Here is a 27,514-nt window from a genome sequence, read left to right as displayed (position 1 = left end):
ATGTTTGCATTGTCACTGAAACCACTTGACCGGTTGGTTGGGGTGATAGTTTCTAGGATGACTCACTAATGTCAGTCAAAGAGGCAAATAAAGCGGCATACCATCCAAAAATGCACATTTTAGAACGGCTTCTAGACATTTCTCCATTGTAGAAATGATTATGTATCAATGAGCTAAATTCTAAAAGTTCCTTAAAGCTATTTGGAGTTAACTGTGCACTCTTTTGTAAGAAGACAAATATTTTTAAGCATTTTTAAAATCCCTATTTAAAATCTATTTTTCTTTTCACAAGAAATGAACATTTTTGTTTTTTTTGTGAATATTTTCTTATATTGCAGATGCGTCATTTAAACTCTGTTTAAATCTATTAAACTGAAAATATTGATGTATGTAGACAAAATGATAACATAGGTATACAAAAACTCAGAGGCACCAGTGCTTGGGAATTTTATTATCTTTCTTTGTTAATCTTTCCAACCATGATGTAGCACTTCATTAGTTTTCTTCAAGTGTGAATAATTCTAAACTGAGCTACTGACATTTTTATGCTTACGTGCTTTACCAGCTAGCATTGTGAATAGAACTACACATTTTTAACTGTGAAACCATCAGGTCCTGCAGACCTTGCAGCGCGCTGTTTGAATTACATGGTGAAGAGCAGAAAACCACTGAAGGTGTTGTAATTCGCCATATCATCATAGACGACCCTGTTTGCAAACAGCTCCACAAACACATTGTCCCCCACCTTCAGAGGGATGACCACAGCATTGCTCCCCATGTCATTGCTGTCAGTTCCAGACACATCCCAGACAGTTACTAACTGTTCACCATTCTTCTTAAGACTCACAACAGAATTGGGAGTGGGACTGAGGTTGTTGAACATTGAGAAGCGAAAGAAGTACATTCCATCGACCATTGCTGTGAAAATGCCTGTCAAAAAAAGGAGAGAGGACGGCATGTGATGAGTTCACACTTAAATTTCTCTTTCCTTCTCTTGATTCTGTTTGTGTACACACCTGTTGAAGGATTGTAGCAATTGCCAGTGTTGGAGAAAATCTTTTTATACTTCAGTGGCGTAGCAGTGGTGAAAGGTCCCGTATTTCCAGAGCCAGAATCCCTGAGAGCTGCAGAAAAAGCCACCCGAGGAATGCCTGAAAACATCAAATTACCACAAACGCATCAGAAGTAGGAATTTATACAAGGAATAATTATGTTCCTTTGATATATTCCAGAGAAAATGTGTCCACAGTACGTTACCTCCAGTGAGGCTCCGCAGCTCTAGGACTTCTTTTTCAGTGTGTTGCTGATTGGTCTCCAGAAATGCAATTTTTTCTGCCATGTTTGCAACTTTAAACCTCAGTTCTCCTATTTGCTCAGATAAAGTAGTGAGGGAGCAGATGGTTGATCCTAAGGGCTGACAAACCTTGGCATTATTCTCATCAGTTCCAGGTTCACAAAGACAGCAGCCAAACGCTAGAATCAGGACTGCAATCTTCTTCATCCTTGTGGTTCTCTGCTTCTCTGTGCAGGGACCTTTGTGGTGGCTGACATTTATACCTTGTATGAGATTTTGCAAGACCAGAGATAACAGTGCAATCTTTTACACAATACCAGGAAACTGCAGCCTTTGTTTTATGATGTCCTAAAAAAATGATTTGGAAAAACCCACGAATGTTCAAACAGATGAATAATGAAAATACTGCAATGGTTAATATACAGTATGATTGATTGATTTACTGGCCTGGAGTAATAGAACCTTGTATATTTCAAGTATAGTGATATGTGATCAGCTCCATGGCTGATCCAAGTAGGTAGATGTGCCACGCATATTTCAAGAGATTGTAATTGCTGCAACAGGACGCTCTACTAAGCATTGACCGATGGAAGGCTGAATACTTCTGCATGCTTATATTTTCAGTTTCTCCTTTTCAGAGATAACATTAAAACGTTCTATCAATTTTCTTAGAAATAGCCATTAACAAATAATTACTTTTGGTGTACTATGGAAAAAATAAGTTTGCTATTAGATACCAACTATAATCTATGAGGTTCTGATATCTGCACCAACATTTCCTTGTTTGACTGTGTTACACTTAGTCTGATTGAAATTTTCAGGAAGGATGGGGTAGAAAGTTGGATGCAACAATTTCAGAAAATACTGATCTTTTGATCTGCACTTTTGATGATCACAAGCTATTTTCAAAGTGTAAACAGCACTGCGTGTTCTTTTAAACATTTTTCACTTTGACAGACTGTCATTTAGCGAGTATGCATTGGAGTTTCCCGGCTAACTAGGTGGGCGGGAAGAACCAAATCCACTATCAGGTCCCTGGAACCGTACTTGCGCAACTATTCCCGTAAGTCTGTTATTTTTTTTACTGTATGTTTACGCAAACCCAACAATAAGTAACCAGTTACAGATTACAGACCCATGAGAGTATAAAACTTTGTTTGTGTTGAATGTTGCTGGGGATCAAAATACAAGAGCTTTATAATGGCCCTGGGAAAGGAAAAAATCTCCGAACCCTGTTAGATGTTTCAGCACAGGGCAGGAGTTACTTATCGGAACGTAATCCCAGGATTTTACAAAGGAATCATTTCTGTTGTGCGTGATAATTTCAAACAAAACATTTATTCTTACCATTAAAATAAATACAAATGTACAACATCGTAAATAAATTAACTTGCAGCTTATAAATAGATAAAAATGAAGTACATTCCATGTACATCTCAACTTAACAATAATACATAAGTCAGTGCAAAGGAATGCAGGGTTTGGTTAAAAATCCAAGAGAATATGGGTGGAGGCAAGGTCAAAGGGTGTTGCTTAATGCTGACTGCCTCCTCAATGATGCCGACGGCCGGTTCCTGTAAAGTGTTGCTGCTCGTGACTCAAAGGCACTGACCATTTGCTTCACCACCTCATCAAAGAACACACTGGCCAGCTGAGAGTGCAGAAGAGACTTGAACTCAAATGACACCTACAGAAGACACAAGAAGCAAACCTTAAAAGGTAATCAGATCCACAGCACCTCTTACTTAACATATTCAAGCGAAATCCAACCAGTTCTTGACTGACACCAAAGTAATCTGTGCTAACATTAAGGTCAACTTCCTGGCAGCAGCTCTTAAACACTCTTCTCTACCATTACAGCTATTTTAAGCCTCAAAGGACACTGGCTCCTCAGGATTAAACATAGACCATAATGAGATTTTACTCAACACTTCCTCTCAACGGGTAATCCATTCACAAAAGTACAGGAGTGAAGGCTTGTAATTAGTTTCTCCTTAAGCATGCAATCTGATCTCCCAAGTACTATGGGTAAGATATTAAACTGAAATCAGAGAGGTTGTTCATTTCACAGCTAATTTGTTGTCACAACTCTCCAGAATTTCATTTTATCTTGTGGAAAAAAAAAAACTTACAAAGAAATCCACTTTGCAGGAGTCTGATAGATCTTTGGCACCAGGGCCAAACCTCCATACTGTTTCAAGATGGCTGAAGAGGGATCCGTCAGTGCACACAGCCTGTTTCACAACACACAATCTCTTATTATTAATCACAAAAAGGTGACAACTTCAAACGATGAGGTTCTAATTACTGAGCTCTGGCAGACTTAGAATAAAGGACTGAGTCTTATGATAAAGAAAAAAGACAGTGGACGATAGCTTGAAAAAATATGAAGATATACCAAATCACAATAAGCCATAAATAACTTAACATCAAACATATCCTTTCATTTATATTCGTCTAAACCTTTTGAAAATATATCACTTTAAAAATGTCCTAACCCTGGTAGGAATCTACATCAGTTTTATCAAAACTGACAGCGAGTGGGAGATTTTCAGGGTGATTTTTAAAATAATGTAGCGTCTGACATAATGATGTATTTGTTTTGGTTACTTTCATGAATCAAACAGAAAAAAAGTAAGTCAGACTTACTTTGACTTGGTGGTTTGGAATAAGGGTGACCTCAGAAGAGTATCGCTCAGTGATGGGAGGAAAACCTATTTCAAGCTCCGCGCGGATGTCACCGCCTGACCTCTTCATCATCCTTGACCTCTTGCACCAAGGAACAAAATACTGGTACTTGTCCACATTGGCCACCACATTGTATATCTGCTCTGGAGTGAACCTGAACACAGGTGATATCCACCATCAAAGGAGGCAGGAAAACTTAGGATTATTGTCTTCTAACAGTAGTTCTTGACCTCCTACATGTCATATAGTGAGACTCACTCTAATATCTGGCACTCGGTGTACTCTATCCTGCGGGTGCTGATAGGAGCGGCCAGGTTGATGAAACTCCGGCTGGGTGTGCAGACGGGGGTGACAGGGCAGAGCTGAAGGCTGCTCCTCCTTGCAGCCAAGATCCCACAAGAACCCAGATGTCTAAGAAGAGAAAATAATGCATTCCTAAGCATATCGAAGATCTTAAGATAACTTGGTGTGACTGATGCATTCGCCTCAGCACTTAGCCTGTAAGTTTAAGAATAACAGCCAGCCCATTGTGTGTATGGTAGTTTGAATCTGTGAGCATCAGTTCACCTGGACTAAGAACAATAGTCTCACAGAAAGCTGATCAGTTGATTAAAATAACTGGATAAACATTTAGATTTTTTTGTTTGTGACTGTAATACATTTAATCTGTATGGAGACAAGTTGATTACAGCTACAATAAAGAAATAAAAAAGAAAGAAGTCTAAGTGCCGTAACTGTTAAGTCTGTCAAGTGTTGAAACACTAAAAAACGTGTCCCATAAACAGACTTTACGGGAAATTGCTAGATGGTACATTTGCTAAAAAGCGATTAATATATGATATACAGTGTGTGACTAAAAAAAAAAACTTCAGAAAATGAACCACTTTCAGTACTGCTCCTACCTGTTCACGCATCTCTGGTGGAAAGTTTAGACTCACCTGAACTGTATTCTTTTAGTGTTTCCCCGCGCGAGCTTCGAAAAGTGGGTTTCATTCATATCTATCAGTGCCTTGAAGAGGAGAGACGTCATTTTATTGTTCATTGTGAATTCTGTCCTTTAAACTAATCTGCCGACAGATATCTGGATGATTCCACACCACCAGCAGAAATAATCCGGTTTTATTCTGACTGGCGAGGAGCTACTCTTCTTGCCTAATAAGGAAAGTACCTTACGTAACACAAAGTGTCATCGTCCGGCCAATCAGAACGCTCATGGGTCAACTTTCCTAAATCAGTCGAAAGTGTGGTTTAAAAAGTCTCCGGATTTACACACCAATAAAGTGGTAAAATTAGTTTGTCACACTGACACTTCAAAATGTTTGGACATTAGGCTATTTATAATTTCTATCCTCCTGTAAATAAATTTATAACATAAAGAAAGAGGTATAGCTGAATAAATATTTGCTCATTCATTATATGTACCTTTATGACATACATAAAGACTACACTGATCTGAGCTATTTTCCACAAACTCACTGAGAGATGAATAGATTTAAATGAATAACCAAAAAATATGAGGTGCCATAGTTTACATACAATTAATTTTTTGTCACGAGTGATTTTTGACGGGATCACTGAAAGGGTTTGGGTTGTGACATCTCAAACATCTCAAACAAGCAGAGAACAAATTAAGCTATCACCAAACCACAAATTGTTCTACGATGACTTAATAAGAAATGTTTGAACCTTAAACATTTAAAAAGTTTAAATGTTGATGTAGTGGAAAAGTCTAAAAATCTAATTTTATATATTTTACAACACCCTTTACCTGACTTTCGTTGTACTAATCTACAGAATGCTTTAGACTCTAAGAGGCTAACTTGCGTCTAAGTGCTGCTTTATTAAGTTGCTGTGTGGTAACTCAGCCAAGAGGAGTAGAATAGGATCAAATTCAGGACATTCAATGAGGAATTAGGGCGCCTGATCAGGGAAGGATTTAAGAACTAAAGTCAATCCTGTCAAAGATAGGTCAGAAACGCAACACGAAGATGTACAGACGGGTTAACCTGTCTCATTTAAAAAGAGACTAATGTTTAACAGCCTCAGACTAAGCCAAGTATTACAGAGTGAATGGATACTATTCCAGCTGGTTCTCTTCTTATTATTTGATCCCTGAACTTTATACAGTGCTTCAAAAGCTCAACGACAGTGAGTTGTAATCTGTAACAATTCAGATAACACAGATGTTTGGTAACTTTCTTAAAATTGTAAACTGTTTGGATTTCAGTTGAGAGAGAAAGCCAAATTTTCCGCTGTCTCTGTTATCTTAAACCACAATATCTAATGGATATTATCATTTTGGTTGTTTGTGCTTGTTTGGTATCTCAAAACTTTCACAAATTTCACTTAACCGAGCAACACTAGCGCACTGAAGTCATTGTTTGAAAAAAGACAAAGTTTTTGGCTTGCTTGCATTTCAATAAATTTATTAATCATTGACAGGCTTTATTCTAAAGGTTTATAAACTTGTCTAAAACATGCAAACTGGATAAACCACCTTTGTTAGATCTGAATGTTAAAAAGGCATATGGCATAATGTAATTTCCGTTGTTGAATAAATTTGCCATTTTATTTGTTTTATGTTGCAACATGTAGACACAACACAGGAGTACAGCGAGACAATCCACTTGTAGGTGAAAGGATGATCTATGACTAAACTAGCTGTTAGAATGAGCCATTATGAGATTTGTAAGAAGTAAGTCATTTTTCCCATAACTGGACTTTGAAAAATGCCATCTGACACCTGTGAATAGATATTTACCACATTGTACGAAAGAAAACTTATTCACGTCAGTGAATTCATGTTTTATAGGTATTTTTGTCACGGTATGTGCATGTCTTGTAAGACAACATGCATGGTCTGATGGAACCACATCAGTCTTACTCCCTTCTATCAACAATGAAAGCTGTGCGGTTAAAATAGCAAAAGGAAATTACATAAGTACATTTTTAGAATATTTCCACTTTAACAATGTGGTAGGAATCCACTCCAGCAAGGTTATGCAAACTGAGAGCACTGGCAAACAAGAGGAATGTAAAGTCTGCGGCATCACTCAGAACACAAAATAGAAGTCTTATCAGATATTTCTTCACCAGTGATAAATGAGACACAAAAATAGAACATACCCTGTGAAACTACTACTCCAAAAACTGGATGGATCGACTTTGTTCCAACAGCTAGAATTAGAAACTAAAGACACCACCTTTTGCACACATGAGAAACATCTCAAGTGATAGTTTTGTTGTAAGTAAAACATGTACAACATTATTGCTCCTCAGTTGAGAAAATCATCTGGCTCATGGAACTGATGTATTGTGATCCATCTGGTTCTGTGAACTTCAGTTTGGTAAGAGGTGGCATGACACCATTGGTGAAGTATCTGAATGAAGGGCTGGGTGACTGGATGGCAGTTAGAAATACCTTGAGAATAAAAACACAGAAAAAAAGGTGAACAGATGGTGATTTAATCCTATTCTTATTAACATTTTACAAAGCATCTCAACTTTTTTGCCAAAGAGATTTGTGCTCATGCCTTTGTGTTTTTTGTTTGTGTCTATAATAATGCAACAATTTTTTTTTTTAAACAAAAGATTGTCAAAATGCTATTCATGCACAATTGTGTGTCGACCATGATTCCTTCAGTATAGGATTTATTTAGTTGAAATGTATCATCATAGTAGAAAACTAATAATGTGTTATTGATTTACAAGAAACATGGTAGCACCATTACCAGGCTTTAAACACTCACACTGTGTATCAAAGGTGCACAAACTGATGAACTTTTGAAACTGTAGATGTACTACATACCTTTACAATGTCTTCAGTGTCTTGTGCAGCATTTTGGAAAACGGAGCTGCAGTGCTGCAGATATTTTTCATACAGACTGAGTGTTTGGGTGTCGACCTCTTTGAGAGAAGCATCCCCAAGCTCAGCCTTCTGCAGGTTAGCCAGGAAGTTGGTGTTGACTGGACCACACTCAATGAGACTTACGCTGCAGAGTGAAACGTTCATGTATTTATCCTCATAAACATTTACAGTTAATCAAAATATAGATTCAATGTTCCTTCAAATTAAGCAGAGATCATGCTGAAAATATCTAAACTCACTGTATGTTAAAGTGTTTTAGGAGGACAGCCAAACTCTCACATGCTCCCTCAACTGCAAATTTACTGGCACAGTACATCTCATTAAAAGGGAGACCTATGAGAGCAATAAGAAGGGTTAATTGGGAATTGTATGCATTAACAATGATGAAAAAAATGGAACACTGACATTTAGTGATCCCTGACTCATTGGTTCATCTCACCATGAAGCCCTCCAGTGCTGCCAGTGACCAGTATGCGGCCCTGGCCCTGAGCTTTCATTTCTGAGAGGAAGACTTTAATGGTCTGGATAGTTCCCAGGAGATTGACCTCCAGAATTTGTCTCATTGAATCTAAAGACTGCACCTCCAGTGGAGCCATCAAACCCACACCAGCGTTACACACTGCAAATAGTGAGAATACACCCATTAACACATGCACATTCTATCCCATCAAGACTAGTCTTAACCAGAACATGCTCCCACAGACGTATACCTAGAATGTCCACTCGTTTTTCCACAACCCTGTCTCTTGCATCCAAGATGGATTGTTGGTCAGTCACATCCATTTGGAGTATTTCCAAGGTATCCCTGTGCAGGCCTTTCACACTCTCTAAAAGACGTTCCTTCTTGGCCAGGTTTCTCATTGTGGCATAGACTAAACAGAATGCAGCACTTAGTTTCATGTATGAAAAACAAATATTTGCACATAGATCTCAAGCTGATTCCAAGAAACAATTAGTTGCAAAATGTTTGTACATGGTAAGTTTGATAGTAAGTCATTTTTTAAATCCAGAATCACAACAATACAGTGTCTCGCTGGCGTTAATAGCCCTCAATGGCACAGGTCCAGAACCAGTTCAAGATATCAAAAAGCACAAATAACCAACAGTGTAACAGATCATGACAGATAGATATTTGTCAACTGCTGTTACCTTTGAATGTTTGGTCGGAGTCAGAGGCTAACCGGACAGCAAGGCTGAGACCAATACCAGAGGAGCAGCCAGTGATCAGCACCACCTTCTTGTCCATTGAACTTCATTAAAAAATGCCTACTTCAGGAGAGAGCATCTGGAGCCAAGTACAACCACTGCAAAATGAGCCAGACAATCAGATGGAACCATGAGAAAACTCTTCTCAGACTGTCACAAGGCCACTTAATCCTAAACATCTGCCTGTTATCAGCCACCTGCTGTCCTTCCATTTTTTTCTCACGTCCTTGTTAGTGTAGTTTGTTTTGTTTTTATTTCAGACGTGAGAAACAGTTCCTTGTTTATGGGTGGTTTGGTAAAACTTCTAGCAACACTACAGCTAGCTGCCAGTGTAAGTGTATTTACTTGGTGTACATTAGGTTGGCTGTGTCTGCTCTGAAGTATAATACAAGATATTTCTTGAAAGATTTTCACTGAACGCTAGATGGCAGCACAAGCTCATCATGCTCTTTCTACCATACAACACATAAACCCACACTGCCATCTAAGTGTTCTCCAAGTTGGAAGTCTGACATTCTTTTGTGTGATTTTGACTGATTTCAGAGTTTTTTTTAGTGGATTCCATTCAGATTGATTGGTTCTGATTTAAGTTCATACAGAAAAAGATAAGTCCGCAAAATTAGTGATGCTTCGTATATAGTTTGAAATTTTGACTGTACATAAGTCTACATCCTCTGAAGATCTGAAAAAGCAAATGTGGAACCATAGAGTTTTTTTAAAAATCTATCTATTCATTTTACTTTTTCCACACATACAAACGTCACAAATGACTGTCCCTCCTCAAAAACTTAGATAAAAAGAAGTGTGAAGAACAGGAGGAAAAAGTCCTTTTTTAAAAAAAATAAGAAGCTTTTTAAAAGCTTACTTAATCCTACATCTGATCATCAGTCAACGTCATGAAGAATTTAAAAAAAAAAGGTATCAAATGTAGTTTGTTCTGAGAAAAAACTAAATGTAAACTTGGTGCATACAAAAGTACAAAAGTCCAACCACATCAAAGGTATGGACATGTCCATTATTCATTTCAAGTTATCCATCATCCAAGTTCTTAGCAGCAAGTGGAAAATATGTGATGGGATGAAGAGAAGTTATGTATCTGTACATATGTGTTCACAAGGTGGCAGCAAAGCTTTGTGGAGAAAGTCAGTCAGTCAGTCTGATTCTTCTTAAACTGTTCGTGTTATTTTGCTTTGCTTCAGATGTCTAGCCTGATTAAATTCAGGTCACTTCTGTAATGAATCATGAACTGTATGAATACCAAGACACACTTTTTAATAGGTTTCGATCAGTGATTAGGTTAAATATAAGTTGTTCATCAGTTATTCTAACATTATGTAGTGTAGAAAAGGTATTTTTTTATATTGAGCTACTTTTTTACATTGCAAGCTTATATGGCAAATCTATAGCTTTGCTAATGATATGAACAAGAATCATATGAAGTACCTTTTGAAGGCAGGGTTATCTTTCTCTCTTATCTACTATACTCTCTTCTCTCTTGCTTTGCAGCATTATTTTCTTTACGTAAATGGTTACTTTCAGTGTGTGTTTTCTTATAAATGCGTTTTTGTTCAGTCCAAACTATTTGCATCTTTATATAACACTTCAGCAGCCTGATTTAAAAAGAATTTCTTTTGCTGATGGGAGCAAACCAAGTAGGAATTTCCTGCCATTTTGTTGCGTTCCTCTCCTTGAGATGGCATCAGCTTGGCTGCTGTCCCAGTGTCTGGAGGACAGATAACAGTAAGCCTTGAACTTCTCACAAATATCAACTGCCAAGCATTGTTCAAGCTCTTGAACTGACTGACCTGATTCATTACTTGATTTGAGCTGTTTAATGATTTACTTTATTAATACATTAAGTAAACCATTTATTCCACATATCCTAAATATATTTTCTTTTTGTTAAGGGACACAAAATTTAAATGTGAAACACTTGTACGCACTTTGAATTGTTGAAGAACAACTATGGATGAAGTGAAATGCTTTAACAAATTCACACTGACTCTGTCCAAAGATTGTTGTCTTTCTCCTGTACTGTACGTAGTCATGCAGCAGTCAAAAGGATGGGCTTCAGTGCATCAGTTAGTAGTCCCTGAGTCCATTCTGGCAGCACGGTGTAGTCTATGGTCCATGACTATTGCATTTGGGAGGTTCCCTGCCACAAGTGATCTACAATCTCCCTGTGGCCCAGTAATTATCAAAAGGTCTACTGGAAGTGCACAGTGACTGGAAAAGGCTTTAAAATGCCTCACTGGCGAAACTGGTCCACATCACAGGGGTAAACTGGCTTTTGAAGACCTTACAGCTGGTTAGAGGAAGAACAAAGAAATCCCATGTGTACAGCTTTGTGTATTTTTGGCATTTTTCAGAAAAGTAAAGTGCTTTTTGGGGAAAGTTGATGCATTAGGTTGGCCTCCTGCTAATAGATTCTGCACTGAAAGCACAGAGCAAACAGTGACAGCTGTATTTTCTGATGCTTCAGAAGGAAAAGCATAACAGCTCCCTGGTGTCAGTCCATTCATGTGCTCAGCCTGAGGAGGACTGGGAGTCCAGAGCAGACACACGTGATGAGTGCATGAAGTAGACACAGTACAAGATTTGTACTATAATAACATTGAGTGGCAGCAGGGCCAGATGTACTCGACAGGATGTCCCATGTGAGAGTAATGAGCAGAAGTGAAACAGCTGAACGTTTGTGGTAGATGTGGTGAAGCTGAAATGTCACGCTATACCTGGCAATGAACATAGATAAGACCTTTTCTTTTTTAACCGGGGGTGTTTCTGTAGAACTAAATTACCTCCCTAAAGTTACAAAATTATGTATTTAATGGCTTTTTGAAGCTGATAGGATGTTGGTTTTCATTCCAGGAAGAAAAAAGAGATGAATTCTAGTCGTTCTTGTAATCTTTTTTGTTAATTTACTATTAGGAAGAAGAAATTGCATAAAAACTGTTTTTGTCATAGATTGACCATATCAAAAATGACATGTGGATACCATCATACAGCATTCCCGATAAAAGAAAAAGTTTTATATTTCAGATGATTTGTGAAAGATAATGCAAATAGAAAATATTAACAGAAGTCTATGCCACTCAAGCATGCTACTGAGATGAAGTGTTCCTTTTCTTTTTTCTTTTTTTTTTACTGCTTAACTGGCTTTATTTTTCCTAAAGAAACAGACATGCATCTAATATAGTAGACTTACCGTGGATATCAAGTTTTATTGTGGTGCTTCTCAGTATATTGTCTTAGTTTTGTTGAGCTTTCCTCATGATAATAATAAAAAGTATACTATCAATTTTTGAGAGAAGTGGCGTGCTTGTATGTGTTGCAGTTGAGGAAAACACTCATTCATGTTCAAAGCATTTATGGTAAACATGGCAAGAATCTCCCATTCTGGGAAACCCATCCAGCTCCACAGGATGACTGTTAAAGTAATACATCGAAAGAATTCCCACCACTGAGAATTAAATCCTAGATGATGGAATCTAAACCAGGGAGCTATAACTTTATATACTTGCTTATGAAGTGCCTACTGATGAGAGACTTGGCTTTGAGAAATCGTTCGTTTAACCATGGAGCTCATGGCAGTTTTAGTTCATACGGGTAAAGGGAGCGCCTCAGAAAATGTGCAGTGTGTTTTTCACAGGGTAATATAGATACAGTGTGGCTTACTCTGTCCTGGTAAAATCATCATGGCTGAAACAGGAGACGACGTGTGGAAATTGTGAATGGTTCTGAACACCAGGCATATACAATGCTGAGGCAGAACAAAAATGGTCACAAAAGAGGTGAAACTTTAATCATTTATTAAGATTTTTTAACTTAACCTAAATGGATGTTGTAAGGCTAAGAAAGATAAATACAAAGTGCTGATAATGACCAAGACCATCATTCAGGGAGCCTTTAAACTCAAGAGTGAAAAAAATTAATAAAGAACTTGGTACACTTCCATCCCAGAGTAAAGACACAGTTCACTCATGTCCCGTCATGGGAGGACAACATCATTTTTACTTGTATAATTTCCCACAGTTTTTGATAAATGAGATCACTGAGGGTTAATAGAGCCCTGCTTGACATGAAGCTTTACGTAAGCGGTAACCCTTAAGGCCACTGGCTGACCAACTGGTCTGGCTATCCACATGAGTTGTGTGTGTACAAAACTTCAGTCCTCCAGGAAATGGCATGGATAGTGTCATGGGAAATGTACCCTCTGTCTTGAATCGACTATTTGAGACATTCTTTCGCTGTTTTACTGGGGACATCCTGTTCCTTCTTTTCTCTGGGTCTTTAGGCATACAAGTCTGTCTAGAGACTAGTCCTGACCTGTTTTTAGCCAAGAACTTTGATATCCTAGTCATAGTGTAAGCAGGAGGTCAGAGTGGGAAGTTTTGGTGTGTATGCATACTTCTTGCTGCTGCACTGTTGTGTCTAAATTATGTATCGAAAGCCTGTTCCGTTGCGAGATCCAGCTTATTAGATAAGATACGTAAGAAAATGATGACAGTGTTTGTGCGGATTTGATTGGTCAGGGTTTGCAGGATCACATCCCTCTGGCTTAGATAGCTGAAGACAGAACACGTCTGCAGTGTAATTGAGAAGCTGGAGGACAAAAGTGACAGTTAATTAATTGAATCGAATAAATCAAATCCTGAAAAAATACATATAACTCCATAAATACTTGGTCACTATATTAAAGATGTCCCTCAGCACACCTTCCAGTGTGGAATGTTTGTTAGTCTCTCCAGGTGCAGCAGGCAGTAAATGCCAAGCACTCCATGCATCAGTACCTCACCTGTGTTGCGGTAAAATTAAGTCAGGGAGGGTATGTTGAGGCACGATAAGTGACTCAGGCATCCTGGTTTCCACCTGATATTGCGCAAAAAGAGTTTTCAACAGTACAGACAAGAAGACTTTAGTATTATTGCCCAGATATTGCCAGTTTTATATTTTTGCCTTCACCTTCGGCCCTCTGCCCTCTGTTTTTTCATATTCCTCATAGTTACTTTAAATTGTTTTTTTCTTTACTTTCCATCTTTCTTTCTTTCTTTCTTTAGCTGAGTGACCCTATTGATGTTTCTCCTTGTGAATTTTTACCCTATCACTGAAACTGTTGAAGTCATTGGCACACCCAAATCTCCACTTGGTAACCTGGACACTAACTGTTTACAGTTAATTCTCGAAACACTGTTGCTAGGTGTTTAGACATAACATGAAGCATTGTGTTTTTAAGCATGTCAGTAAGTGGAAACTTCCCTAAAAGACAATATGTAACTACAGCAGCATACATAACCTTAACATACCTTTGCTTTAGGCTGTAAACATTCACTTTTACATTTTGCAGTCCCACGTGCCCCTGCATCTCACGTTCTGCATCTCTTTCCTGTGTCTTACATGTTTACCAAACCCACTTCCCCTGACTCTCCAGTCCACACAAAGGGTGATTTGTATGTTCTGCAGCTAAGACTTACAGTTCTCAGACTTACATAATGAAGTCTTATTCTAATGTTGATATCACTGTCTTTATGGTGCTATTTCATTAAGTTGCATAAATTGCTGTTAGCTACAGTGAAACTTTGACAAATTGTAAATGACTGTAGCCTCAGAAAATTCTGACAGCATACCACAAGCTAACCCGTAGCACAGTTGTATAATCAATGCATCAACTTTCGAGCCAAGTTTGGCACACCTGTGGCATGCAAATCTATTAAAGTCTGTCACCATGAGTACTTTTTCTCATCTGTTCTCTTATTGACGTGTTTGAAGGATCATATTTCCACAGCACCCTTTGTGATGTGCTTGTCACGGGCCCGTATGTCCCACACTCTCACAGTCTAGAGCTAATCCTTGTTATTATCTCAACAAATACTTCTCTCATGCAACTGAATAGAAAGAAATGTCGTAAATCTTCATTTCTAAGATACCTGCTCTGGTTTGTTATTGTTTTTTTCCGACACTGGGTTTTCATTGGTTGGGTTTGCTGAGACAGAAATAGATTTACCCGTCAAGAAAAACTAAGATGCGTCTCTACCCCATATGTCTCTCACAAGTCCAACTGCTTATCGTATGCGTAACATCTTTGCTATATGCTCTGCTTGTTTTTCTGTTTCACTTCCTGCTATGTTTTTTATGTTTTATGGTATTTATGTTAAAACAGATTTCTGCTGTAGTAATATTGTATATGACATCACATTGGTTTGATGTGGAAAATAATACTGTTTATTGATATAACACAGATTTTTTAAAGGGTTATTTGTAATATTTTTTGTTTCAAAGTTTGAAGAATAACTTTCATATCTTCTAATTTATCATTCCATCAGGTATTTCTCAGGAACTGGAGGTGGCTCAACTCTAAATCAACAATCTTTTTCTTCATAAATCAGTTGATTAGATTGATTTTTTTCATAGCATGCACTAAAGATGCATTGACTGAACATTTCCAATGAACATTTGGCTCTTATCACTTCCCAGCATCATTTCCTTCAGTAAAATGCCTAAGACCAGGAGTCAAGTCCCTAAAGTGTCCTTATGTGTAAATGATACTACGTGCTTATCACACATCACTCTCAATTATGTCATGTCAGTAGGCCCCATTTTATTGCAAATGTGGAGGGGACTTTTCCTTGTCCTCCTCTTATACTAAGAGGTTATCCATGCTCAAAGCAGCTGTCCTTAAAAGTGATTAAAAGAGAGGGTTAAAGGCTAAGGTACATTTCAACAGTGACAGAAGAGGTCACAGACATGCTGGTGAATTTGTTATACTTACTTTCAGCAGATTGCAGATGAATCTGTCTGTTGGTTATTGGATGACAGAGCAAAGATCAAAATGAATTTTCTGGGAATGTGCTGTGCTGCACGATCCAGCGAGAACTGCTCAAGTCCTCCAACATGAGCAGATCACTCTTCTTTATCTGGGGCAGATATTTTATGGACAGTTTATTACTTGGTAAGTATTACATAAGAATGTCTTTGCCTATAATTTGGGTTTAGGGAAACGTCTTCTGGAGAGGCCTCATATAATGTATCACAAGCAGAAAAGAAGTCTAATTATATGTTTATTAAGTGCTGCTGGTTATATAAGATGTTTTTTCTGTGAGAAATCAAGTTGAAGTCTGAGAGTGACAAACAAGGCCATCCTCATGATAGACATGTTGTGAATGCTATGGAATTACAGCCTTACATGGATATTCTTAAAAGCTGTTGGTCCAGTTTGGCCAACATCCCAGCCCTTCTTAGTTTCTGTTAATCAAGTTGTTATTAAGTCACTTTCACATTCCCTCCTTGTTTGTTACTGAGTTCAGGATTGTGACCAGATTAGATTTTCTTAAAGCATGGGTGGTGCTCATGCCTTCACACCCTTACAGTAAACTGAAGCTGCTCTGTCAGTTAGCACTGGTATTTGGTACTGATTTGAGAAGTTCCTATTATTTCCTATAAGTTCTTACATAAAACCCATACTTTACAAGGCATTTATACGGTTTAGGAAACTGACAGATAATTTCAAAGCTTTTTATGCCTAATTAGCCAATTTGTAAGGATTATTTGGGGGCTTTTAGGTTGTAAGAACATTGCTTTTTACTTGTATTTATCTATTCAATTAATTACATAGATTCCTCAAGAGCAGTTTGGCAGTTGACCTTGAGGCAGGAGGGAAACTACCAACACAAATGTGTGAAAATACTCACAAAATGCACTATAGAATGAAAAGTAACTAAATACCCCAGCTTACAGATGAATACACAGTCAATGTATTACTGATGCACCTATATGTAAGAGGCATTTGACTGCTGTTGGTGTACAATGTGAACTACATTATGTGATGGAGGAAGTACAAAGTAACTTAATTGTTAGACAACTCTGGAGGGCTCCAACATTAAATTGAATTGGCCGCAAGGTAATCCAGGAGTCAAACAAGCCAAGAGATGAACTTAATAAATGCAGTGTTGAAACACACCTATGGGCTTCATCCATGTGAACTCTGAATGAATGTAATTCTTAGCTGTCTGAATATTCAGTAGATTCTCCCAGATCACATAACTGATGTGTTTTTAGGGTTTGATTAGTGCTTTGGAGCACATAAAGCAGGGAACACTTTGTATGCTGTTGTCTTCATTAACATTACTTTCTAAAGGTGAAAATGGAATCAAAGTGTTTTTTGTTAGGCTCTGTCATGAGACAACTGACAATTCTTATAAGTCTGTAAATAGTTTGGTCAAGCGATCATATTTAAGATCTTTAGAGCATAATGTTCCTCATTCACTTTTGTAATAACACGTGATAGATCTTTTGGGCTTTTGCTCACACCATTTTGAACAAAAAAAACCCAAAAACAAGGTCATGAGGTTCTTTTATCACTAACATATGATAAAGGGTTTTCAGTTTCAAGACAGCTCATCTGTCTCCAGTGCTGCCTCTGGTTTAACAGGGATGTGGCAGCAGACTCATCTGATTTGGCCTTGCGTCAGTAGGGGGATTCCTTGAGATCCAGCATCTGTGTGCTGCATTCTTGTCCCTGCACATTGCCATCGCAACACTCACAAGACACAACAATTTGATACCCGCGGTCACAGACATAGTTGTTTCCTGTCTTCCAGCTGGAGTGAGGGGTGTGAGAAACACGCTCACTGAGATCAGAGTTATGGCCAGAGAGGCGAATGGTAGCATAGAACCAAATATCCCCATCCCACTGTGACAATGGTCGCCTCTCCAACTGACACGGCACTCAATAGAGGAGGGGGAGAGACAAAGGGGCGATTCAGTATCTGTTAACACAAGAGCCCCTTTCTATAACAAATAGTAAGCTATGAATGAAGATAAAGATGTGTAGGATGTGTGATAAAAAACATGCAACTTCTGTTTAAAGTAGATGGGGTTGAAACAGGTGGAAAGATTAAAAAAACACATATAAACCTTTGGAATTGATTAGGAGGATTATGTTAAAACCCAACAGATGGCAGTAATCCTTGTCTTTATTTGTGGGGTTTCAGGCTTTTGAATTAGACGATGGCCTGTCAGAGGCGGGTGTCCCATCAAAGCAGAGGCACACCCTTAGTGTGGCTATGGATATTAGCCCGGAGGGCAGCTGAATCACTGCCAGAGTGTTTCAGTCTGGGGAGAGAGCTGCAGACCACAAGCTGGACTCTCTCCAAAACACTGTTGAAAGAGAAAATTATTTTTACATTCCAGTTTGTATCAATTCATACACCTCATCCTTCACAAAGCTGTAAAACAAGACTGTCAAATGTTTACATGTGTTAAGTTGGTTAAGAGTGAATAGATAAATTAGAAATAAAGAAATTGCTTCCTGTGGAAAATTAGACTGCAGACAGAATATATGCTGAGACATGTTTCATGCCGTTCTGGCTGTGGCTCACTTGTCTGATTCATTATGTGATCGGCTGAAAAGCTTAAGTGGTAACTCAGAACACAGAAGTCTGAAGTGATATATAAGTATATGGATTTCACAATGAACTGTATGTTGTAACTGTGGAATATTTGAGTGCTAAACTGATGGAAACATACAAAGTCTTCTAGGGGCAAAGAAGGAAAATAAGCACATTAAACTATTTAAAAAAAGAGTCTTTAGACAAAATGCAGTGTGACTGAGGAAAATGTATTTCTGTCATTAATAAGAAAACACAGGAAAGCAGTTGTGGGCCACTGGGCCAGAGCCGGTACAGCAAAATGGGAAGAATGTTTTTCATGGATGGGAGAGGATGTGATCCAAACACTCATTATCAGTTAATCTCATGGAAGCTTTGCTATGACTGCAGAACACAAATTTCCTAAAATGCGGGTCATGTTGTTAAAAGGGAATTATTTAGCAAAACACAGGAATTTGTATTAGTTAATTATTTCATTGTGTTTTGGCCCACATTGAACAAATCTCTGGAGAGAAATATCTTCAGCTGTGGCTCGGGTGGTAGAACAGGTTGTCCACTAATCACAAGGTTAACTTTTTAATCCCCAGCTTTTCCACATATTAAAGGGTTGTTGAGCAAGACTTTGACCCCCAAGTTTCATTCCAATAGCAGGAAAGCCCCTTGCATGACAGCTCTTCTACCATTAGTGTTTGAGCTAGTCAAGCTGTTTTCAGATCAAACAATTTCAACAGAATCAGGTCCAGACTTTCTCAGTTGCTGTTTACACATGCAATTTACTTCTTCAGTGGAAATGCTGCCTTGCAACAGGTTATAAAAACTTGGGCAGGATGCAAAGGCTAAAAACAATAGGTTTTGGTTTACAGCTTGTTGAAATTGGTTCCAAACCAACTCATAGTGATGTTTTTATGTTGATATCAATGCCACGAGTTTTTAAATGTGTATGAAACATCGATGTGCAAGATGAAACCAACATGGTCAGCAGAAAATAATGAAGCACTGAGTTTAATCAGAATGCACACACTTGTTTGCTGAATGCTCCTGAGGATTATTTGCTGTATTCCCACAGTCTTACACAGTCATGTTCCAGAGTTATTACAAGGTAGCTGGCTGGTTAATCTCCACAAGAAGTCCAGAATAAATACTGTAGACATTTGTGTTCTCACATGTAGCCCCACGGGGACATGTCTGGAAAATTTAAGGGCTGCAGTGTAAAAATGACTTCTTGGTGAATGTAAAATACATCGTAAAGAGCTTTGTAGGGCTACCTAAAGTTAAAACAAACCATATAAGTGCAGACCATTAAATGTATGTAGGTTTTTCTGGGGTTTTGTTTGGCTGTTCAGGCATCAGGAAGGCTAATTTCTGATAAAAGTATGAATCGAATTACACCATGATTATAATTACAAAACTGGAAGCAGACAATCAGGGTTAAAGAAAAAGTTGGACTGTTAGAGCAAAATACAGTGCTTTCTGGTGGAAAAATAACAAATGATAGATATCACTGTCATATCCATTTGTTATCCAAACAGATACATTTTATTATAAGGAGTCACTTATTATTTATTGGCTCCAAGCAGTTGCCTGGCAGCCAGTAGAGACTTCAGGTAGTTAATGAAGTTATTTTTGTTTCCTTTAGACAAAGCCAGAGCCTGTTTTGAGTACTTTTTTCTGGGCTAAACTAACTGCCAAGTGGCTGTAGGGCAAAGATAGAAGAGCGGCATTAAATCTACCCATTTAACTGTCCAGTTTTTAAAGAAATCCTAAAATGCTGAGCTCTTTAAGCACAAAACAAAAGGTAGTTTCTTGCATTTCAATGCAGTTGTTCACAATATGAATAAAAAGGTGGCCATGAAGTGTGACATTTGCAGCAAAAAGGGACGTTATCTGACCTTTGACCCAGACCTCCTCCCTTCACCTCACTCTTCATGCAAGTCTTAAAGGACAACACAACAACACAGCTGGTTACATGTGATAAAAAAAAAAGCACCAAGGAATACAAACAAAGGGGCACACAAACCCAAATCATTCACATGCATGAGCAAACACTCACGCACACACACAATACTCTGGCTCTGTTTGGTGAAGTGAAAACTGGTATGATAAGCATTAATCAATACTTGTTGTAGTATTAGGGTTTCTCATTCAAACGTGAATATTCAGTGCACGCGACCTACCATGTGCCGATTTCACCATATAAGATAATTGTTTTTTTCCTGTCTTTCACCTCATTTGAAGTTTATATTGTCACAGACCAAAGCCACAAAGCTCTCCCCAGTGGGATGGATATAAGGCAAAGAGGCTCTTCAAAGATTGTCTTGGCTACGGTTTAAAGAATAATCCTCCTCCTACACACACTTTCCACACGCAAGGGGAAAAAAATTCCACCCCCTGTTTGATTTGCAGTCACAAAACTCTTTAGTTAGTTGAGTTTATTTTTGTGAACATAGTTTTGCAAGCTTTACATTTTTGGCCTGAAGAGAAGATACTGTTTGAAAGATGGAACGGTGGGATGCTTGTGTGTATTTCAACCTTTAATGTTCAGCATTTTTCATTTTAAAATCACTGCGTCTAATTGAAAAATAAATAGAACGTCCAATTTTGGTACTTTTACCCCAAAGCAATGTCAGAATCGTGTTTAAGAAGTGATCATCATTGTTAATGCCTTAATGAAAACAGTAAAGGGTTAAACAAAACAGCTTGTTGCACCTTGGCAACCCAAACAAAGGCAGACAACTGAAGCAGCACGCTTCACCAGATAATCATTACTACCAAGCTGACCTCTGACCCATGTCATGGCTCAGGTGACATATGGCCACGTTTACCTGCTGTCACAGGAAGCATTGAGCTGTGTCATGCAGCGTGGTGTTGAAGCAGTGGTTAGATTAGCTTTTTTGTGGTGTCAACACTAAACAAAGGTCCAGGTTCTAGTAAGAAACCAAAAAGACCATTTTTATCTCCCTGAGGCATTGTGCACTTATCTCTCATCTCCAATAGCTGAATGGGGGAACATTTCTTCTCATGAAACAAACGCACTAAAAACTAATCAGGAAATTCCCTGAGCTAGACTCTGCCACAACAAACAGCAAAGAAATGTCAGCAAATGATTGTTACTGATTTCCTTGCAATCATCTTGTGTGTGTTTACTCAAGTCCTTCTGAACAGTTCCTAATTCAGATGTTTTTCAGTTCACAGTAGGGCTTTGCTGATGTGATTATTCTCTCTTTTAATTTGTGTTTGTTTCTTCATTTTTCCATATTATTTTTTCTGCTTGCAAAAGTAACACAACCAAATTTCTTAATACTCACCCACAACTCTTCCTGCTTCCCACACATAGCTGCCACTTTGTTTCATTCTTACAGCAAGTCAGGCAAGCAAGTGGATTTCTCTACTTCCCCATTTCCTCTTTGTCTTTTTGTCATCTTCTTTTACTCACTGGCATGTCTGCTTCTATAACTGTCCACATTCATTTTATTAAAAAAGGAGTGAAAAGTCAAAGCTTGAGCTCCTGGGAAATCATGGGTTCACTGCTGTCAGACTGCAACTGCCAATTTTTAACAGCTTTATTTTTACATGTCATCATGCCCCAACTGAGACAACAGTAATTTGTTTTTGCAATCAACTTGTTCAGATAAGCTTTTGATGGATGACCATCATGCAGGATCCTGTTGGACTGAAAAGTGCATCCATTCCAAATCAAGGTGTCTATTATGAAATTCCAAAAATCTGTCTCTAATCCCTTTTGATGTTATCCTAGACTTTATGCTCCCTTTTGCTAGAATAATGAGACAAAGATGGGGCAGATAGGGGGGTTGGTGAGTGAAGGCAAAAGCAACAGCTGAGAAAGCCCTTTCAGTTTCTAAGTTGGTCTGTCTGGGATGTGTTTCTGTCCACGGTTAAGCTTGACTGCATCTGTTAATACCAGCACACCCACAACAGCCTGAAGAGTAGTTCAACATCTAAATCTAGCTTTTCATCCAATGTAGACATGCTTTTCTAAAATACAAAATTCTTGTATGTGAAAATTCTTGTATGTCTAGTAAAGTACGTGAACTTTTTTGAGATACAATGTATATGTGAATACAGTGCCTCATGTTGTTAGACTCTGCAGAGTTGATTTCCTGCCCATGCAAGGAAATCAACTCTTTACCACAATCAGTGCCTTCATAAGCAAGTTAGAAGATGTATGAGAAGCTAGAGCTATGAATTCCTTCAGCCTGCAAGGTCACATTGCCAGGAAGCAGGATGTGGCAAACATGTCCTCTTCTGCATCTACCTCAGTAAGCTTTCATCTTCTCTTTTCTCATCCATCTCTTTCTGTGCTGCTGTTTTGCACCAACCCACACAGTATAGAGAGAGTTCACATGAAAAAAAAATCAGTTTCCACAAATGAAGGAGGAAAAAAATCTGTAAAAAAGCCAATTTCATATCTTTTGGAACAAAACTATGCAATTCTGACCCAAGTTTTCCACTGCAATCTTAAAGAGTAAAGCTGAAACCATAACATTCCCAAATGATCTACTGTCTCTTTCCTCTGTGTTGAATTATTCTGAATGTTGTATGTTTTTCCTCATTGGTTTCCTGGTGCAGATAGATTAACTAAAAAAAATAATTAGTAAGTGTTGCCCTTCTGAAAATATCAGTTAACTGAATAAAATATGGACTGATGCACACTCCAAGCCAATTGTTACATACACTGCCAAGGAAGTCAAATAGGGCTGTTGTTTTTGGTTGACAAATGTACATTGCATATATATCTATATGTACATATAGATATGTATATGTACATATTAGTACATGTAGATCTGTATATGTACATATGGTTGTTTTTAGGCCAGGCGAGAGGCAAGTGACAAATTAGACTCCAGAGAATGATTTTCAAAACAATAATTTTCTCAGTTGAGGCATCAGAATGATGAAGCAGAAGCTTAGCTTTAAGGCAGACACAGTGCTCTGTAAATTCACTGTGAGAATCCTGAAAAGGAATTTAGTGTCGAGTGGCAGACTTTAAGTTGAGGTTCTCAAAGAGGCCACACACTGCTAACACTTCAGGCCTGTTTGCTTAACATTGTCCTCAGATAACAAACAAGGTAATGAGCTCTAGAGCTATTTTGATGCCTTATGTTTTACCTCCTTCAGAGTGTTTCTCTGTGCCAAAAGGATTAGGAACTTGCCCTGTTTAATACCACACGAACGTCTTACTCCAAACGTCATCCTGCAGTCCTGAGGTGAATGACTTCTTGTGCCAATGTTTGGGTAAGCACTGCTTCTTTCCTGCCAGGTCACTTAGGTGATATTTGTTTGGTTTTTATTAGCTGCAGAGGTTGATGTGACAGAATGACTAGCAGCAGTGGAAAAGGTAGGGGTAAAAATGTTGGTGGTGTGTTAAGCATCTAAATCAAGCAGGGCTTTGGGGCTCTTTAGTTTTATGAGGTGCAAGACCTTTGCTGTTCCATTCAGACTGCTTTACACTGAGGTCACTGCAAACAGATTAGAGATCACACCAGTATGCGACCAAGGCTCGTCGTTATTACCTTACTGCATGAATGATTTGTCGAGTTAGTGAAAGCATGACATCATGTCTTTAACTAAGTTTCTTTATAAGCTGTCCTAACCCTTTAAGTGGTAAAATACAAGCTATCTACTCAAGCAAATCAGTGTCTGACATTGTAGAAGCATGAAAAAGTTAGGTAAAGGCAACAGTTGCTTGTTGATTACAAACTGCACAACATATAACTGTGCTGAAACCCCATATATGCAACCAGAGAAGACTGGGAACACCTATAGATTGAGGTGAGATTACCAAGTAGCTCTGCTGAGTCTGCAGCCATTCATTAGATGGGATCCTCTTTCTGCGTAAACAATAGTTTACTGCTAAGAACCATAAACAGATAATTTAAACAGCTAGCAATCATTCTTGATATGGATTGGGTATTCTGCAATTTTTAGATGTCTTTAAGGCCTTACAAACAAGGCACATTTCTCATGAAATATAGCTTATAGGAAAAACTAAATCAGAAACACGAGGAACAATGAAGGTGTAATGGTGGAGTCTCACAGACATTTTATTGTTTTGAAAGTTTTATGTCCTCATAAAAAGATAGGAGCAAGCATTTTACATATCTATGTCACAGGAAAAAAACACTTACATAACCAGAACCGCCCTCTTTGCACACTGGCCCTCTTTGGCATCTTTAAAAATGTGGACAAAAGACTATCTGTGTCGCTGACACATTTACCTGAGGGAGTCTTAGCAGTGTACATTTGCTGTAATACTTCAATGGTCCCGGTTTTTTCCAACACTGGATTGCCTTTCCCCTTCAGTTCTCAACCTTTTGCCTCATCTGTGTTTTCAGCCATTCTTTGAAAGAGGCAGCTCCACTGCATATCCATCCTGCATAAGAATGACATGACACTTGTGAGTCTTATGAAACCATTTTTTGGGGTAAATGACAATTTTTAAATTTTTTTCTTGTTACAAAGCAGTTCAGAGTACCCGTTGTGCACCCAGAGATCAGCACCAAACTGCTGAAAAACACAGTCTGAGAATCATAACTGAGCACTTAGCAATTGTAGAACCAAATCATTCACTCAGCAGTTGGTTGAGACAAAAAAGAAACAACAAAAAGGGATTGACTATCTACAGTTAATAAATAAAGACATAGATTAATGAGAATGTCGCTACAAACAAATAGATACGGTTTGACACTTTGAAAGTTGATAACCTGTCACCTGTTTACATTTTGTTTCTGTTGCTCGAAAGCAGCCAAAGAAAAAAACAACATAGTAGGTTTAGACATATCTGCACCACAGAAAAAAGAAAAGCAAAGGCTGGAACATATATCACACATCCTTCTACACGTACCCCCTTTTAAAGTAATAAAATACCTGTTTCATAATATTCAGATCCCTATCGTGAACACGTTTTGGAACAGATCCAGATGTTAATTTATAGCACAGGTCATGTAAAAAACAAGAGCTCTGTTTTTCAACCCCCGTCATAACAAGGCCTATTTGTTCCAAAAGCTCGATAGGTTTTTGTGTTCCCCAGGTCATGGCTGAACTTCTCATATTTATGTTAACTAAACTGCAGGCTGGCAGGCTAATTCACTGGTATGTGCTTTCATTAGGTCTCTGGAGCCAGGTAGAGCTCCCTCACTAACGTGGTTCCTCTGAACTCTGACCTTGGCTTTAATGGGAAGCCTGGCAGAGAAGCAGGGTCAAGGCTTCAGAGTGGGCACACTTAAACTTAAAGTAACAATCTGAGGAGGCGTAACAGATTATGTAACCTTGTCACTGGACACTGATGATTTGGTCAGGCCTGAGGAATGTCGACTCTCGATAGGTCACCTTTACATCAGTTGCTCTTTGCAGCAACAAAATTAACTTTGGTATCATAAGCTTGGACAAATCCTGCTCTGTCTGCCTGATAACAGCCATTTGGGGCATGTGACCAACCACTTGCGCTCAGCCACAAGCTATAAAACCAGCATTGAGAAACATTTTCAAAATTTCTTTGTGCACTCTTCTTTCCTCACAGATCCAAACTAAACACATATTCATCTAATTTTAAAAGTATACAACACTGATCAACAATGAAAAAAATGCAAGGTACCTGATGAAGAATTTTTCTTCTTGCCAACGTCTCGCTTGCCAACCCAAGTTACAACAAGGCTTTTAAGGGGAGAGAACTTCTAAAACTATGTCATAAAGCATCATAAAGCACACTAAGTGTACAGTTATACTTCAGTCAAACCCCAGCATCTATTGGTCAAAAGTTTAGTCAAGGATTGACACTCAGGGGATTGAGAAGACTTGCAATTGTGTCTGTGTGGGCCTGCAATTTGCTTTTATGTTAGCCCAGACCTTAGTATTTTAGATTCTTAGTTTGACAGTTTCATTTTCAGAAAGACCTGGAGCTTAGGTAACAAATTTTCCCATACAATATACACTCACCAGCCTCTTTATTAGGTACACCTGTTCAATTGCTTGTTAACACAAATAGCTAATCAGCCAATCGCTGATTCCCTGTACTCCAATGGCCTCCACAGTCACCAGATCTCAATCCAATAGAGCACCTTTGGGATGTGGTGGAGCGGGAGACTGGCATCATAGATGTGCAGCCGACAAATCTGCAGCAACTGCGTGATGCTATAATGTCAATATGGACAAAAATTTCTGAGGAATGTTTCCAACACCTTGTTGAAAGTATGCCATGAAGAATTACAGCAGTTCTGAAGGCAAAAGGGGGTCCAACCTTATACTCGCAAGGTGTACTTAATAAAGTAGCCGGTGAGCGTAGATCATTGTCACACTGGCCCTCTCTGCAAGCGATAATCACCAGTAACCCTCATTCATTTTCACTGCCTTGGCTTTGGGTCAACTTGTGACAGTCCCTTTTTACTTCCTATATAAGAAATGACAGAGAACTTGCAGAGCATGTTGCATAAGGATCAGAAGCCTTTCTCATCTTAGACTGTGCCATGCACACTAATGAGTTGTCTGATGGGATGCTTTGAATTCTTCTATAATGACATACAGGTTCAATGGGCAGACAAAAAACTCTCCCTCAGAGATAAGATAAAAGCGTTGCAGGGAAACTTCTCAGGGCAACTTCAAATCAAATTCACGAGATTTGTGTGAGAAAAATTAAAGTATCACCTGTAGCACAGCCAAGCCCAGAGCAGGCAGCCAGAGAACACATACCAACAACAATGCCAAACGTGACAAATGTTCAACAGTGTTTGTTTGTGTTCTTTTTAATCAGTATGAACACTAGTGTTATGTGATGCTTAGTGGAGGAGGGAGGTTTTAGAGTTTATGGGTTTAATCAGGAGTAGGGGTAAGAACAGAAGAGGGAGAACAAACTGCAAATCGTATTAATGTATCCTGGAAAATAAATGTATTTGTTTTATATTTATCTGCTCTTTAGGCTGAAACAATGCTCACATGTCTAAAACTAAGAGTGTCTGTGGAATTGTCCCTCTTAGCTTCAGTCATCTTAATTACCATGAAACCATAATAACAACAGGAATATTGGTCTATGTTCATGTACCTGCAACAATAAGTTCCTGTCAC

The 27,514-nt window shown here is 38.4% G+C and overlaps 3 protein-coding genes across 3 annotated transcripts; all 3 read right to left on the bottom strand.

The window, feature by feature from the left end:
- Positions 1-430: 430 nt before the first annotated feature.
- On the bottom strand, positions 431-1,547 carry LOC140273050 (complement C1q-like protein 4). The gene is made up of 3 exons (XM_072368574.1): positions 1,258-1,547; positions 1,017-1,151; positions 431-930 (listed from the first exon to the last, which is right to left on the bottom strand). The coding sequence occupies exons 1-3, from the start codon at positions 1,499-1,501 to the stop codon at positions 644-646; spliced, it is 666 nt and encodes a 221-aa protein (XP_072224675.1). The 5' UTR covers positions 1,502-1,547; the 3' UTR covers positions 431-643.
- Positions 1,548-2,198: 651 nt separating this feature from the next.
- LOC140272674 (coenzyme Q-binding protein COQ10 homolog, mitochondrial) lies at positions 2,199-5,106 on the bottom strand. Its single transcript, XM_072368072.1, has 5 exons — positions 4,921-5,106; positions 4,241-4,393; positions 3,944-4,136; positions 3,427-3,528; positions 2,199-2,981 (listed from the first exon to the last, which is right to left on the bottom strand). The coding sequence occupies exons 1-5, from the start codon at positions 5,022-5,024 to the stop codon at positions 2,814-2,816; spliced, it is 720 nt and encodes a 239-aa protein (XP_072224173.1). The 5' UTR covers positions 5,025-5,106; the 3' UTR covers positions 2,199-2,813.
- Positions 5,107-7,117: 2,011 nt separating this feature from the next.
- hsd17b1 (hydroxysteroid (17-beta) dehydrogenase 1) lies at positions 7,118-9,096 on the bottom strand. Its single transcript, XM_072368836.1, has 6 exons — positions 9,000-9,096; positions 8,561-8,722; positions 8,290-8,469; positions 8,090-8,183; positions 7,791-7,974; positions 7,118-7,403 (listed from the first exon to the last, which is right to left on the bottom strand). Exons 1-6 carry the CDS (start codon positions 9,094-9,096, stop codon positions 7,248-7,250), a joined length of 873 nt encoding a protein of 290 aa, XP_072224937.1. The 3' UTR covers positions 7,118-7,247.
- Positions 9,097-27,514: the final 18,418 nt, after the last annotated feature.

This window comes from Leuresthes tenuis, unplaced genomic scaffold (assembly GCF_036924035.1).
Source record: "Leuresthes tenuis unplaced genomic scaffold, fLeuTen1.0.hap1 SCAF_17, whole genome shotgun sequence".
In the NCBI taxonomy this organism is placed as follows: Eukaryota; Metazoa; Chordata; class Actinopteri; order Atheriniformes; family Atherinopsidae; genus Leuresthes; species Leuresthes tenuis.
Note: the sequence above shows the minus strand (reverse complement) of the source record. Positions and strands in the feature narration are given on the sequence as shown.